Source organism: Pongo abelii, chromosome 11, assembly GCF_028885655.2.
Source record: "Pongo abelii isolate AG06213 chromosome 11, NHGRI_mPonAbe1-v2.0_pri, whole genome shotgun sequence".
Classification (NCBI taxonomy): Eukaryota; Metazoa; Chordata; class Mammalia; order Primates; family Hominidae; genus Pongo; species Pongo abelii.
The window spans coordinates 136,093,010-136,109,110 of record NC_071996.2 but is presented as its reverse complement, the minus strand read 5'-3'; the positions used below and the strand labels follow the sequence as shown (position 1 = coordinate 136,109,110).

The window sequence follows — 16,101 nt, the reverse complement described above, 5'->3', positions numbered from 1 at the left end:
GGAAAATCGTTGTCCAAATATTCTGAAACAGCTTTCCAATCTGCTCTACCTTAAAATGGTCATCTTTTAGTACTTTTAGAGAAATGGACAAGTTCCAACTCTGAAAACAATGAGCTACGGCAGAGATTAACTCCTGAAAATGGATGACAGGGGGGCAAAGTGGTCATTCAGAATGTCCTCCCCTCTCTTGGAGTTACCTGCCACTGTGCTGGTGCCTGGCAAAGGCACCTGAGTGATTCTGGGTTCTCAAGTGAAAGCTGGGAGTCATCCAAGGAGGAAGGCTACCTATGTCTCTGCTCTGAAGATTGGCTCCGAGGGGTCCCAATCCCAAGACCTAAGTGCACATGGTCTTCAGGAGAACATTCTTTGGCCATTAGCTGTCCACCCCAGGCCAGTTCTGGCTTCCGCTTCTCTCCCTGCATATTCAGTAAAGCTGCAAACTCCTTCTAGTTTCAGTGAGGCAAATTCCAGTCTCTCGTCTTCAACTTTATTTTATTCCAACTTCATTTCCCAACAATATAGACTCACTGCTCTGTGTATACCAGCCCAGACGGCTAAGTAATCAGAATCCTTTCCTGTCAGCTCACTGAGGGTTTTACTTAAGTCATAGTTAAAAGGGCAATACTTATTTGCAACAGGAGTCAAATGAAATTGTCCTAAAATACTAGCAGTCACAGGTAATGACATAAAATAGCAGACGAATTGAGGAAAAATATTTGTGATTCATGAAGAATTATTTAAATAGCAGTTTTTCTGCCAAATTTCTTTATAGATCACGATCTATTTGGAGGAAAAAGAAAAGGGAGAGAGGGCTAAAATGTTAAGGGGCCTCTAAAATGGCAGACCCAACAAACGTAAGCTAGGGATGTATATCTTCTCGAACATCTCTTTCACTTACAGAGAGGTTAAATCAATAGAGATGCAACATGAAGTCCTTTTCAAGTCTATTAAGACAATGAAGTGAGTGGATTTTTTGTTGTTGCTGTGTAAATTCATTTCTTCCCCCTACTTTCAGAATAATTTTTGGTTTAAATTCAAACACTCCTCACGGACTTCCAAGCCTGTGCTTTAAGGAAAATACCTGAACCACGAGTGTTCTCTTCGTCTGCCTCCCACACTGTATAAAAAAGACACGGGGGCCACAAAGAGACCACAAAATGGCAATTATGCAAATATATGACTTTTTAACAGCAATTCAAAGATATTTTTCCTGGGGGATTAAATCTGCCAAGAGGGGTGGGAGCTATTTTGAGTTTTCTTCCATTCTGACTATTCCGCTTTCATTTTAAAGACTTTTCACTGAACCTCAGATGCCATCAATTTTTAAAGGTACATCATTTTATGTACTTTAAGAAGTAAACACTACCCATTAAACTATGACATAACCCTTTTAAATCACATTCACTGTAAGCATCCCCAATTTTTTATTTTTTGAGATGGGAGTCTCGCTCTGTTGCCAGGCTGGAGTACAGTGGCTTGATCTTGGCTCACTGCAACCTCTGCCTCCTGAGTTCAAGCGATTCTCCTGCCTCAGCCTCCCAAGTAGCTGGGATAACAGGTGTGTGCCACCACGCCCAGCTAATTTTTGTATTTTTAGTAGAGACGGGGTTTCACCATGTTGGCCAGGATGGTCTCGATTTCTTGACCTCGTGATCTGCCTGCCTTGGCCTCCCAAAGTGCTGGGATTACAGGCGTGAGACACCACGCCCAGCCAAGCACCCCAATTTTAAGAATATTAAACGCCTTACAGAAGGAACAGGATTGAAAAAAAATATTAAAAGCCAAAAAAATCTTAGAAATAATTAAATATGGTAGTATTTTAAAAACAGCTCCATTATAGCACCTGGCTTCTGAAAATTTAACTTAATATCTTATTTCAAATATTTAATACTTTTTAGCCTAAAAATCAATGATTTATCTACTATTAAAGCTGGTACCTTTTTCCTCCCTCTTTGTGTATACTAGCAGCACTCCTGGAATTCTATGTTGACTATATATACAGACACTTATATATATGCACACATACACAGACATATATTTAGAAACAGGGTCTTACTATTCTCCCACCACAGCCTCCAAGTAGCTGGGACAATAGGCATGTGCCATGATACCAGGCACTAATGTTGACTATATCTTAAAGAGAATCATTTTGAATTTTAAACCACCAGAAGACTGAATTTATAATAAAGAAATCAAACTATCGAAACAAAAAAGGTATGGGTGGCATCACTTGTGTGTGCAGGAACTCTGCAACTGTGTTTTATCTGTATATCATACCTACACCCCCAAGCTCTCAGGCCCCTGGCCACCTGCTGCTGTCCCTCAGAGTGTCATCCTGTCTCTTCTAGCACATGTCTCAGGCCCCTGGCCACCTGCTGCTGTCCCTCAGAGTGTCATCTTGTCTCTTCTAGCCCACGTGAGGGATGCAGGTCTCCTTTTCTGGAAAACGCTCATCTCCTTCTAGGGAAGGGGGGATTTTGAGGTAGCTACTACAGTTGACATGTTCTGTTCCAATTTTAGAAATACTCTATTTCTTAGGGATGTTAGTGGCAGGGGTAGTTTGATGTCCAGGAAAAGGCTGTCATCTCCAGCACATGCAGATATTGGCCTTTCATCCATTCCTCTCATTCATAATAAATTGACCCAGCTCCCTCTGCTACAGAGACAAACAGGGACTTGATACTCTCTTAACTGAAATACAAATATTCCCAAAGTCAATGCTTTAGTTGGCCCAGTCTTTGTGTCTCAGTGCCTCTCCCTACTAGTACAGTTGTGCTGGTCTAGTGAAAGTACAGCTTGGAACAACTGCTAGTCACACAGCCCTGAAATCCAGCCCCGTTACTGACATTGCTGAAACGCTGAATTTATATTACTGTCTCCTCACAACTGACACATGACACCAGCAAACAGGAGACATACCTCTCATGTAATTCATGTTGGGGGCTGTGGAACAGCCCTTTTAGTCACAGGACATTGCCAGATGGCTTAAAAATGGCCACATTTGAGCAAAAAGAAAAAGCATCTGTGGACATTTACCATCACGAAATGTTAGCATCAAAAGAGATCTCAGAGACTTGTTCATCCATGGAGCCTCATTTTCCAGATGAGAAAATAGAGGCATAATAAGGGGAAGTAGCCTGCTCAGGGGTTCACCAGGAGACATGGGATCTAGGGAGGACGAGAATCCAGTGGTTTGGGACTTATGTTTTTCTCTGAGGCTCAATGTTGGCAGAGGCAAGTTTGGGGGTAAATGGGAAGAGCGGTCCTATGGATGAGAGGTATGTCACAGGGTTACAGAGAAGATAGACAAGGCCCTACCCTGAGTGTGAGAGACAGAGGGGGAGCGTCCGATCAGCGGCCGCTGCTGTTCACCAGGCCATGAAACTCCTCCCAGGCCCTGGCAAACCAGAGACAAAAAACACAATAGCACATTCAGATCAAAAGCTTTTGAACACAGAGAGCAGACACAATAACCCCACATCCCCCTTCAGATGCCCTCCAAGCCGAGTGGAACCACAGGTACCTGGGAGCAGAGCAGCGAGGTCCCACTGGACTTTCCTTTCCGAGGAGCAGAGCAGCCTACCCTTTCAGGGCCAGCGGGCACTCCTGCTTGCTTCACTTGAGAAGTCTGCCCCTGTTCCCTCAAGGATTTGCACCAGTGTTCCTTCAACAAGGCTCCAGGGGAGGCCAGTAAGGTCAGAACTGATGCTCAACTGTCACCAAAAACACTTCCAATTTACAGTGGCACTCCCTGTCCTTTCTGCCTTGGCTATGTGTGCACAGGTGGTAGAAACAATTTTTCTTCATCAGGCCTCACTGAGGGTAAAGGCCAGTTCCCAACAGCATTATGATGTCTAAAGATGCAAGGAGGAAAGTATACACTTTCCCTGCTTTCATATTTCCGACCTTCTAACCCTTCTACACTCAGACCTTCAATGTGTCAGCTTCCACCTGTTTCTTAAGTGCTTATGTAACTACTATCTGAAAATTTAAAGTCACGGCAGTTCAAAATTTCCAGGGAAAAATTTCATTACAATTTTCATGCTGACTAGCTTAACTCCAAAATTAGGGTTGGGAAGGGATGAGAAATGTGACAGAAGGGGTACGTGGCCTTTCGCTCCACAGAGAAAAGACTCTTGGTGACTGCTGGACTAGTCACAGGAGAAAATCAGACCCCCTATGCTTCTGGAGGCTCAAACTCAAGTTTTCTCAGGGGAGCTGATTTCCTACCTAAGTCCTAGCCACTTTTCAGCCCCAAAATGATGAGTTCCTTGGGAATTATATATAAAATATGGTGCTTCTAAGTCTGAAGTTCCTCATTATTGTTACTCCATTCTTGGTTTAATTTGGTGACACAGTACCCAGGGTGACAATACACTACATTTATAAGTTAACCATCTACCTCTTAGAGGAGGTAGATCTGCAGTTCATGGCTTCTTCAGAGAATTATTACCAAAGCTCCTAGTGTACGTGCTAACTAAATTAAGGAAAAACGTAAGACTGCCAAACAAGTGTGCCAGTCTTTGTCAATTCCCAAACTCAGTGTCCACAGCAAGACACCTGTTTCAGAGCTCTTTCTGGAAAGATGGTGATGCGATGTACTTTGTGAATCCCTGAGTGACATCAGAAGGCAATTTGACTCTTTACTCCAAATGAAGACAAGGGCAAAGCAAAATCCAATGCTTTGGCAATGACCCAGGGAAACCCCTCACTGTAATGGTGAGATTTAAATTCCTTTTTAAACCACTTAGGTGTCAACAAGAAATTACATGGCTGTGTTGAAGCTTCATGTCATTTATCCTTTTATTTCCAGGAAGGGCCATCCTTACACTAGCCTACACCGAGCAGTTCTCTCTGTCAAGAACCTGAAGAAATACGGACTTCACAGCTCCCTCCTACTCCATTCCAGTATTACATTCCCCTCCCAGTTTCTTCATTAGTATCTTCACTATATGTTAAACCTCAACATGAAGAACCTGGGTTAAGAAATTTCCTCACAGTCGGGCACCATGGCTCACGCCTGTAATCACTTTGGGAGGCTGAGGCAGGCGGATCACCTGAGTTCAGGAGTTCGAGACCAGCCTGGCAAACATGGTGAAACCCCGTCTCTACTAAAAATACAAAAAATTAGCCAAGCATGGTGGCGGGCACCTGTAATCCCAGCTACTCAGGAGGCTGAGGCAAGAGAATCACTTGAACCCAGGAGGCAGAGGTTGCAGTGAGCAGAGATCGTGCCACTGCACTCCAGCCTGGGTGACAGAGTGAGACTCCATCTCAGAAAAAAAAAAAAACAAAAACAAAACAAAAAAAGAAATTTCTTCACATGGATTCAGTGGAAATAAAATAGTGGGCCATAATCTTTGGTATAATCACTCTTATTCTCACAGGCCCACAGCTTGGCCAAGAGGCAAATCTACCACCTAAAACTAGGTGTGAGTAGTCTAGCTATTTTCCATCTGGCATTCCAGGCATACTGGGTAATATTAAAACTTTCTTCTTTTAAAGGTAAAGAAAGAACAAGTTAAATGTAAAAAGTGTCATATGACTGGAGTTTCTAAAAACCGAAAAAAATTACTGAGATTAATAGAGCCAACAAGGAATTCTGAATGGATTCAAAAGACAGAGGAACAAAGAGCTCTTTTAAGACCACTCTTGTCCCATCTCACGTACCAGAAAGCAAATCCTGTGCAATTCTACACTTCCCCCTACCTCCACCCAAAGGCTGCAAGGTTCGTAGCCTTGCACTCACTGGCTCTCTATACAGTGAGGCTGAGCAGGGGCTCAGCCTCCTGCTAATCTGGGCTCTCTTCGCTTTGACTACCAGTTTGGTGGTACATATCACAGATGCAAAGCCAGGCCAGCAATTAAGCTGGGGTAACCTGGTGCTACTGGACTATGATTTAGCCATGCCAGGAGAAGGGAATGGGTTGGTCCTTGCCTATAAAAGTTCAGTGTTGAAATACAATGATATCTAGATGTGGGAAAGTCCCCACAATTTGACCTGTCTCTCCTCTAAGATAAAGGAATAAAGAGAATCACCCACCCTCCACTCCTGCAGAGAAGTTGGGCCAGTCTTTCCCAGTACTGTAGCCCATTATAGGAATTTGGCCTGTTTTCCTTTTCCATTCCAGGCTAGATGCACAAAAGGAATCAGTGGGACTAATCCAAAGAGGAGTTTCTTCACAAAAGACATTGCAGTTTCATATGGCTCCGAGCCCAGTTTTATCCTGGTAGCCCCACGATTCTGACTGTATTATGAGATTTCTCCTCAAAGCAGAGAATATGGGGAACCCACATCTATGAAAACTCGACTACAAGTTGGCCTCATTAAAAGGAGCTATAACCTGAGCAAGAACTCAGTTTAACAAGTTGCCCACGTCTTAGGGGTGAACTGTCAGCAATAAACAAGAGCAGGAGCCCTCTGCAGCACAGCAGCTCATCACCCACCTGCTCTGTGCGGCAGGCAGTGCCTTGTAGCACACTGAGGGGAGCAGCAGGAAAAGGCCACAAGCAGTGTGATTGGGGAAAGGCTGGAAAAACCCAATGGTTGAAGAATGACATTGGGAACTAGGCCAAAAATAGCAAGCAGGAATCAGGAACACCTGACTGAAAAATATAAGCTACTCCTAAAAAACTCCCCTCACCACCAGCAGCCCTATCTCCAGAGTACTCGGAGGAAAACGAATGTTGGCTCCTTCTTCCTTCATTTTCCTTGGAATTCTTTTTTGCTTTTTGGGATGGAGTTTTGCTCTGGTTGCCCAGGCTGGAGTGCAGTGGTGCAATCTCAGCTCCCTGCAACCTCCACCTCCTGGGTTCAAGCAATTCTCCTGCCTCAGCCTCCCCGAGTAGCTGAGATTATAGGCACCTGCCACTAGGCCCGGCTAATTTTGTATTTTTGGTAGAGATGGGGTTTCACCATGCTGGCCAGGCTGGTCTCCTGACCTTGTGATCTGCCCACCTCAAGCTCCCAAAGTGCTAGGATTACAGGCGTGAGCCACCTCGCCCAGCCTCCTTGGAATTCTTAAGTCTCAGTAGCAGCTGTTCCTTGGCTCAAAGCCATATCCATGGAAGAGCCACAAGGAATAGAAGAAAGCAGAAATAGTTCTGACTTTTGTTCACATTGACAAGGATCAGAAGGGTCTCGAGGTCAGTTTGGTGCTTTCTAATCAACTCTTACTCTGGGAGGTGACATCAAGCCTAGCCCCTGGAGCCGTACAATACAGCTGAAATTAAGGTTAATGTATGTAACAATTTTTGAAGGCAAGAGGGAAAGGGCCAGAGAAGGTAATTCTTTGACAAATACTAAAAACGCAGAGAATGGGCCTTTCCATATTCCAGCAAATCTCTCATTTTATAGGTATTTCAACCAATTTTGGATATGTAATAAACAAAGATGCAATAACACAAACACCCCTAGAATACTGAGCCCACACTGCTAATCCTAATAGGTGTTATGCAGGATCTTGGGCCACATGGAGATCAGAGGTAAGTCAGGATGGTACAAGCACACGGTATCACTGCCAAAGTGGAACAGCCACTCTGGAAAACTCAACCTTAAGTCCACAGCCACTTTCACAGATCCTCTCAGGCACACTGACCCAGTGTTTGCAAAAAAATGATTGTTTATTATGTTTTTGGTGGTAGCTCCTAAGAAAACCTAAAGTAGCATGAGGCTTGCTGAAACTCTACATGCAGGTTAGGGGCCTAAAGGCCAAGCTGCAGCACATACAAGCCAAAGCCACAAAGCATACAAGGGGTCCGAATGTGCTACGGTCAGACATCCTACAGAGCAAACTCACACGGGATGAAGACGTTTCCCTACCCCAGATCCTGATGTGCAGTTAACACCGGGCCCAGGAGAAAGGGAAGGGCTGTAACCCTGAGATCTTGCAAGCAGGGCTGACTCAAAGAGGAAGATGACCTGGCTCTAAAGGGAAAGCAGAGGGGAGAAGGCTGGAAAAGAGCTGTGGCTTGGGCAGCTTTGGCACCAGCGAGAAAACTCCATTAGCACAAAGCAAGGAAGCTATATACACACAGCCACACAGACGGAAGCAGGGATTTACCTCCAAGCAAGAGATTTCTTTGAAGTAAAGGCAAATGGAAGTCAGCGAAGCAAAGGCCAAGGATCCCCCTTTCCAACCTGAACAGACTTACAAGCTGAATTCTATATCAGAAATCACTCTGTTCTGGTCATCGGTGTGACTAGATGGGAACTCAAATTTAAGTACCAGAAAATGGGGTCTTATTTTCTAAGCTAGATGTCACCTTATTATGTCAGGCCTCAGCAGTCCTGGAACATTATACCACATGACACTACACAATGGGCTTATGGAAATGAGGCTGCATTCCCCGGATGGCCCTCCATGGAAAGTCTGTGCCATCCCTTAATATGGTGACAGTCAGTCCGAAAGGCCACATCTTTGATGCACCATAAAGAGCAAGAGCATGAGACAAGCTAGTTTAGCACCATTTATTAAGTGATCTTAGCTGTTGTTGTAGCTGCTGCGTGTCAGCCTGTTCTTAAAACATAAAATGCTCTTCCAATTCCTCTTGTCCAGGACAGAAGGATCTTCCAGGTAGCACGCCAACAGAACAAGAGACTCCGATGACGCCAGCTTCAATGATGGTGCCATCCAGAGAGGGAGAGGGTCATGGCACATTCAACCGCGGCTTCCAGAGGTTTTGAAAAAGGAGCCTTTGGGGGCCCAGCCTGCCTGGCATTCTAGTGGAAGTGCAAAAGGTTGGCTCATTGGGAGAGGAAAGAGAGGGGGACGCAAGGGAAAGTAGCATCTGGGTCTCAAAGAGGGTTGGTCTTCTGGTCTCTACAGCTACAGGGCTAAAGTCCCAGAGGCAGACCTCTGGATAAAGCAGAGAGCAGCAGGCCAGTCTTTCTAGCAGACTAAGGCAAAAAGCCCACAGGCTCTCCTAAACTCTGTAAGGACGCGTACATATGTTTCTTTAAAAGTCACGAAGAACTGCCTTATGGTATTAGAAAGGGAGAAGAGCAGAGAAGGGGAGAATTGATGAAAAATACCTCTTTCCCTCTCCTATCCAGGTAAAAAGCTTATTTTGGGGGTGAGTGGGAGTAGGGGATATTTAGAAACCTTGAAAAGAAGAATCCTAGAAACAGGTGTAGATCTCTCCAGCCTGGACTGAACGTGGCTAGAGGTCAGAAACTACTTCTATCCCAGAATAGAGAATAAGAAAAATGTGCCTAGAGAAAAACAAAGCTAACACAGGACTGCTAAGACAAGCAACCAGGGCCATGGCTGGCTAATAACTGTTGGTGACTATGATGAGTCATGCCAGCCGTTTGATCATGGACCAACTCCCATAGCAGTGTTCCCACTTAAAAACTGGCGCTTAGCTGGTTTAAGCCAACTCCACTCAACATTATCTGTGAATGCATGGGAAAGAGATTCCCAAATGGTCTGTCTGCTGAACATAATTGCTGGGCTCACTACTAGCCTTCAATAATAACAACATGATGATATTCTTACTAATGATGATGATGATGATAGCAATACTACTACTTGGCCCTGTAAGAGCATTCTCCATCTGAAGACCCTCAGTTAAAGATTAAATCAGCCTCACAATAGCCTTGTTAGATAAAGTATTGTCTCCCACTTTACAGATGGAGAAACTGAAGCAAAGTTGCAAAGACACTTGTCAAAGGCACATATTGGTATGGGGCCATAGGAGAGAACTAAACCTAAGAGTCCTAACTCTTAGCTGGCTAGCTCTTCCTCCAGCTTTGAGACAATCTGACAGCCACTCCCCACACTTTTTCACAACAGCCTGAGCTTACTTCTGACACTCAATCACTGAGGAGCAAGCCTAACAGTGATTCTCACTGTGGACAGAGAGCTCTATTTCCCTGAGTCCTAGGGAGATTGCAAAGCTTATTTTCCCTGTGGCCTTCATGCTTCGCTTTGATTCTGCTCTCTCACACACACACTATCCCCCTTCTTCTATGAGTCAGCTCTATACACAAGGAAATGAAGTCATTCCTGATAAGTAGTCAGTATCCCAGGACAAAGAAAACAGACTGAAGCTAACAAGTTAAAAAGACATGCAGAAGTGGGGTGAGGGCGGGCAGGGTGAAATTATCTTAAAAAACAGCAAGAAAAAGAAAAGCACTTGTCTTTCATTTTAAGATAGTGGTTAGCATATGAAAGACAAGACAGCCTGTAGAAATTAAGCAAGCCCAGGTAGTGCAACTGGGTTTCTGCAGACGGGCTCGCTCTGCTACAAAGCACCTGGTAGTATAGGTGGCAGGGAGCCTCGCTGACAAAGAACTGCAGCAAGTAGCCAGAAGCCCTAGAGGGAAGGCCTAGTCTGTCCCTTCTCCACAAGTAAGTCTCCTGTCCAGCCATATTCCTCTGGGCCCAACTACAGATCTACTTATACTAAGCTTAGGGACACGTCCTCCCATAAACCCCCAACACATACTTGATGCTGTCGGTGTGAGTTTTGTATTCCATAATGGTGTTGGGAGGTAGGTTAAGCACTCGTCGAAGTGTGTCCCGGATTCGGGCTGTGGTTGCTTGGTCACTGGCAGTCTTATTCCATATTGAAATAATGTCCTCCTACCAGAGGAACAGAAGGAATCATCAAAGCAAATCAGAGGCAGCGAGGAGAGCAAAGGCAACACAAGAAACCAGCCTGGCCCATGGGTGGCTTACCTGAAAGCGGACAGACACCACAGCCCCACAGATCTCCTCCCCAACCATGAACTGTTCCCCCAGCATGGCCAAAATGAGATTCTCCCAGCAACGGGAGGCCAAGCCCTTCCGCAGCCGAATAATCCACTTGCCACCATTTTTATTTGCATCATCCTGTAAAAAGACAGAAAGCACTGAAGTGAAAATATGGTTTCACAGCTTTTTTTTTTGTATGAAGGCAGTAAAAAGCCAATAATCTCTTAAACACTAAGAAGTCATATCACTTTCCAATTATTCAACTCTATAGAAAAACTGATGGTAGGACTAGGGAGAGAAGAAATGGGGAAAAAAAGAAAAACAAGGCTGGGATCCTTGGCATAAGCCATTTATTAAAATGGCTAAACAGACCTTTTAAAAATAATCCCCTTTACTGGAAATACTTTAGGAATTAAAATGAAATGATGTCGTATTTCAAGCACAGATCATCCCTTTACTTGCTAAAAGTACTGAATGTCTGCTGGGCGCAGTGGCTCATGCCTGTAATTCCAACACTTTGGAAGGCCGAGGTGGGTGAATCACGAGGTCAGGAGATCGAGACCATCCTGGCTGACATGGTGAAACCGCGTCTCTACTAAAAATACAAAAACAAAATTAGCCGGGCATGGTGGTGGGCGCCTGTAGTCCCAGCTACTCGGGAGGCTGAGGCGGGAGAATGGCGTGAACTCGGGAGGCAGAGCTTACAGTGAGCCGAGATCGTGCCACTGCACTCCGGCCTGGGAAACACAGCAAGACTCGGTCTCAAAAAAAAAAAAAAAAAAAAAAAAAAAAAAAAAAAGTACTGACTGTCACTACATACCAAGTACACAGACATGAAGCCCCAATCTAGTTTTTTTTTTTTCTTTTTTGAGATGGAGTCTCCATCTGTTACCCAGGCTGGAGTGCAGTGGTGCGATATCGGCTCACTGCCACTTCTGCCTCTCGGGTTCAAGCGATTCTCCTGTCTCTGCCTCCTGAGCAGCTGGGACTATAGGCACCTGCCACCACACTCGGCTAATTATTGTATTTTTAGTAGAGACAGGGTTTCACCATATTGGCCAGGCTGGTCTCGAACTCTTGACCTCGTGATCTGTCTGCCTCGGACTCCCAAAGTGCTGGGATTACAGGAGTGAGCCACTGCGCCTGGCTGAAGCCCCAATCTCTACTCAGATCCAGTCCAGTAGAAGAGACAGCCAAGGATATTAATTATAGCAATGATACTGTAATTATAAGTGCTGCTGTTAACAGATATGCACACTATGTTAAGGAAGAACAAGACAGTTGGAAACAGTCAAGAAGTGGGTCTTTTTTTTTTTTTTTTCTTTTCTTTTTTTGAGATGGAGTCTCACTCTGTCACCCAGGCTGGAGTGCAGTGGCACAATCTCGGCTCAGTGCAACTTCCACCTCCTGGGTTCAAGTGATTCTCCTGTCTCAGCCTCCCGAGTAGCTGGGATTACAGGCGTGTGCCACCACACCTGGCTAATTTTTGTATTTTTAGTAGAGATGGGGTTTCACCATGTTGGCCAGGCTGGTCTCAAACTCCTGACCTCAGGTGATCTGTCTACCTCGACCTCCCAAAGTGCTGGGATTACAGTCATGGGCCACCATGCCCTGCCAAGAAGTGGGTCTTAAGGGCAACAGGAGTGAGTCAGGAAAAGCAGCTGAAGGGCACTGCGGGCACTAGGAAGAACATGTCTGTGCATAAACTGACAGGAGGGTCCACCTGCAGGGAAGGGAAGATGTAGAGATGATGGAAGATGAGGCTTGAAAGGTAAATGAGGTGCAAGATCATGTGAGCAATGAGGAGCGGTGTAAGATGGGTGGCGTGGATGTGACCACATTTGTCTTCTCGAAAAATGCCATGGCATCAGAATAGAAGATGCATTACACCAGGGCGCAGCCGAATACTGGCTCTGCAAACAGTTCTAGGTCTCCAGTTACTGCCTTTAAACTTATTTTCTTACCCACTTTAATCATATGTGTACTATGTAAAAATACTACACACACGCACAAACAAGTTCTATAAGGATAAAGGTAACTGAAAACAAAAATCCTTTAATGTTCTAATACCATTTTAGTCACAAAACAGTCTTTAAAAAACACCCAGCACCAACCCACACAGACAAAAAATGGCATCAGTGCATTTCTCTAAAGGCTTGGGTTCCGAGGATATACTGGAGAGTGATGCAGTTTTGAGAGAAGACTTTAAAATACTTTTAACCGGCCGGGCGCGGTGGCTCACGCCTGTAATCCCAGCACTTTGGGAGTCCGAGGCGGGCGGATCCCGAGGTCAGGAGATCGAGACCATCCTGGCTAACATGGTGAAACTCTGTCTCTACTAAAAAATACAAAAAATTAGCTGGGCGTGGTGGTGGGCGCCTGTAGTCCCAGCTACTCGGGAGGCTGAGGCAAGAGAATGGCATGAACCCGGGAGGTGGAGCTTGCAGTGAGCCGAGATCGCGCCACTGCACTCCAGCCTGGGTGACAGAGCGACACTCCGTCTCAAAAAAAATAAATACATAAATAAAATAAAATACTTTTAACCTTGGCAGGGCTAAGAGACAAAACAAAAATACCCAAACTTGCTCAAAAAAGCAGTCAGAAGCCATTAGCCCTTACCTCCCACATGGGTTTAATTCCTTCTTTGAAGAGATGGAAGTCACTGTGGCCTGTCAGGTCCCCGGGACGTACCATGTGGCTATAAAACCTCCAGAACTGCTCCACCTGCAGAGAGAAGACCCCAGAGTAAAAAAGATGTCTTTTATTTTTCTTTGAATGCATCCCGAGGTTGAGATTTAGCTAAGAACACAAGCATGAAAGACACTATACTACGGGCTGTCCTTTTCAGGGGACTCATTTTCATGTGTGGTATTGTGAGGGAAGACATATCAGAGGAAAAGCATATCATCTAGTTTGACAAAATAAAAAATGTAACATTGGCAATTCAAGAATAAAATCTTTGGTGAGAAATGCAAGCCTCACACAGGAGCTTTAGTTGGTGAAACCATGTTAATACGCCCTCTCCCACTCAAGCTGCAGGGTAGTCATCACGTGCAGTAAGAGGACCAGGTTTTTGCACAATGGAAACTCTTTAGCCTTGAGGTATGTTAAGTGTCACACAGCCTCAGCCTGAATGCATTTTTTAGAACCAAATCACTTACCGATCAAAGATTGTTTAACTGGCAAATATGGCATTTGCTGAATGAAATACCTCTTAGACCTCTTTAGTTACTAAGCATAAGTGATAGAATCAACCACATGTACCACACATACCACTCTACATCATGGTGCTGTTGCTAAGTCCAGGCCAATCCAAAATCATACAGGACTTAGCTTCTCATAGCTAGGGTTTAAGGCCCTCTTCTTAGCTAGAAAAATTATGTTTCTCCTTGCCGCTCCTTCACAATCCCGTGAGAAAACTAGATATTTTTCCATCAAGTATATGCTTATTTGTATTCATCACAATTTTTCTCATTAGTGTCACCCTCCCTCCTTAGAAAAAAGAAAAAAAAAAGAGACAGGGTCTGTGCAGCAGTATGATCATAGCTCATCACAGCCTCTAACTCCTGGTGTCAAGGGGTCCTCCCATCTTAGCCTCCCAAGTAGCTGGGACTACAGGTTCACTAATGTCTTGATAGGAAAGATTATTTCCTTATTCGCAGAGGATACCTAGTAAGTACTGGCCAGTGAAGAGGCACACTTTAGGAGGAAAGAGAAAACATGGAACATTCCGATGAGAAATAGTTGGTATCTGCCAAACTGCTGAGCAGGCTCTAAATCAACATACAGCAAGATACCACAACTATGGAGCTGACAATGGGTATTGAGTAGACAAAGATTCAGGTCACACTTCTAGATATGGGGAGCACCTAAGGAGAAATCAACCTTACACTGTGTGAAATGGCTGTCCCTTTAGTTCCTCTCTGGCACAAGAACATGTGATGCATCTTACATGTTAAAAAGAAGTCAGAACTAACGCCATCTATAGGGCTTCAAGGCAGTGCTTTACACTCAGCAACTGCTAAGCTTAGCTGCATGTAGTGACTTCGAATAGTAAATGGTCATATGAATACAATCGGCAATAATCTAAACCTTTATCCACCCTAACATAGTTGAATAAAACCACATATACCCACTAGAACCAAGTACACCCACTAGTGGCTCATTGTGAATAAGGAACTGAAAGGGGCTTGGTGAGGACAAAGTATGCCAACCATCCCCAGTTCCCCAGTCAATAATCACTTTAACAGTTTGGTCTCCCCAATCTTACAACTACACTGCACAATCTTTTTTTTGTTTTGTTTTTTTGAGATGGAGTTTCGCTCTTTTTGTCCAGGCTGGAGTGCAATGGTGCAGCCTTGCCTCAGCTCACTGCAACCTCTGCCTTCTGGGTTCAAGCGATTCTCCTGCCTCAGCCTCCCGAGTAGCTGGGACTACAGGCACACACCACCACGCCCGGCTAATTTTTGTATTTTTGGTAGATGGGGTTTCACCATTCACCATGTTAGCCAGGCTGGTCTCAAACTCCTGACCTCAGGTGATCCACCCGCCTCGGCCTTCCAAAGTGTTAGGATTACAGGAGTGAGCCACTGTGCCCAGCCCCACTGCACAATCTTATAGGCAAACCATAAGAGAGATGAAGTTAAACAGCTCGAGACTATCATTCATTCATTCATTCATTCATCATTTGAGATGGGGTCTTGCTCTGTTACCCAGGCTGGAGTGCAGCAGTGTGATCATGGCTCACTGCAGCCTCGACTTCCCAGGCTCAAGCAATCCTCCTGCCTCAGCCTCCTGAGTAGCTGGGACCACAAGTGGGCACCACCATGCCCAGCTATTTTTTTACTTTTTTTGTAGAGATGAGGTCTAACCCTGTTGCCAGGCTGGTCTTGAAGTCCTGGATTCAAGTGATCCTCCCTCCTTGGCCTCCCAGAGTGCTGGGACTACAGGCATTAGCTACTGTGCCTGGCCTGAGAAATATTATTAAACTTTAAAAGATTTGACAGTTCTAATTGAAACCAAAAAAAATAAGCATTCACAGACTCAGAATATGAGGTGCCGAAAGGACCTCAGAAATCATCTCAACAACTTGCTTTATAGTTGAGAAAAGTTTCAGGACTGAGTTGCTCTAACCAAGAGGGTCAAGCATCAGAATAGGTGAGCTCTGATTACCAAGTCCAGTGCTCTTTCCATTTCAAGATGATGCCTTCCTAGTCACCCTGACTTCAAGAACTTTTAAATGTTGTTAATGATTAGGCTAAGAATCACTGGGAAACACTGCTTTCAATTTGATAAAAGGATTCATAATGTAATTATTTATCTGTGATGCATTTAATATTGTGAGCCATTTCCTAATGACCTGAATTACACGACAGACTTTATTTCTATTTTTCAGGTCCAG

At 44.6% G+C, this 16,101-nt stretch overlaps 1 protein-coding gene across 7 annotated transcripts in view; it reads right to left on the bottom strand.

The window, feature by feature from the left end:
• EIF4E2 (eukaryotic translation initiation factor 4E family member 2) overlaps window positions 1-16,101 on the bottom strand; it is a 32,687-nt gene that overhangs the window by 6,025 nt on the left and 10,561 nt on the right. For 3 of the 7 annotated variants that reach the window (XM_009238221.3, XM_024242995.2, XM_024242990.2), the window contains 4 exons: window positions 13,320-13,424; window positions 10,686-10,838; window positions 10,453-10,589; window positions 8,457-8,722 (listed from right to left, as the gene is read on the bottom strand). In XM_009238221.3, the coding sequence (XP_009236496.1) occupies window positions 8,650-8,722; window positions 10,453-10,589; window positions 10,686-10,838; window positions 13,320-13,424 (468 nt within the window). In that variant the 3' untranslated portion in view covers window positions 8,457-8,649. 7 annotated transcript variants of the gene reach the window in all.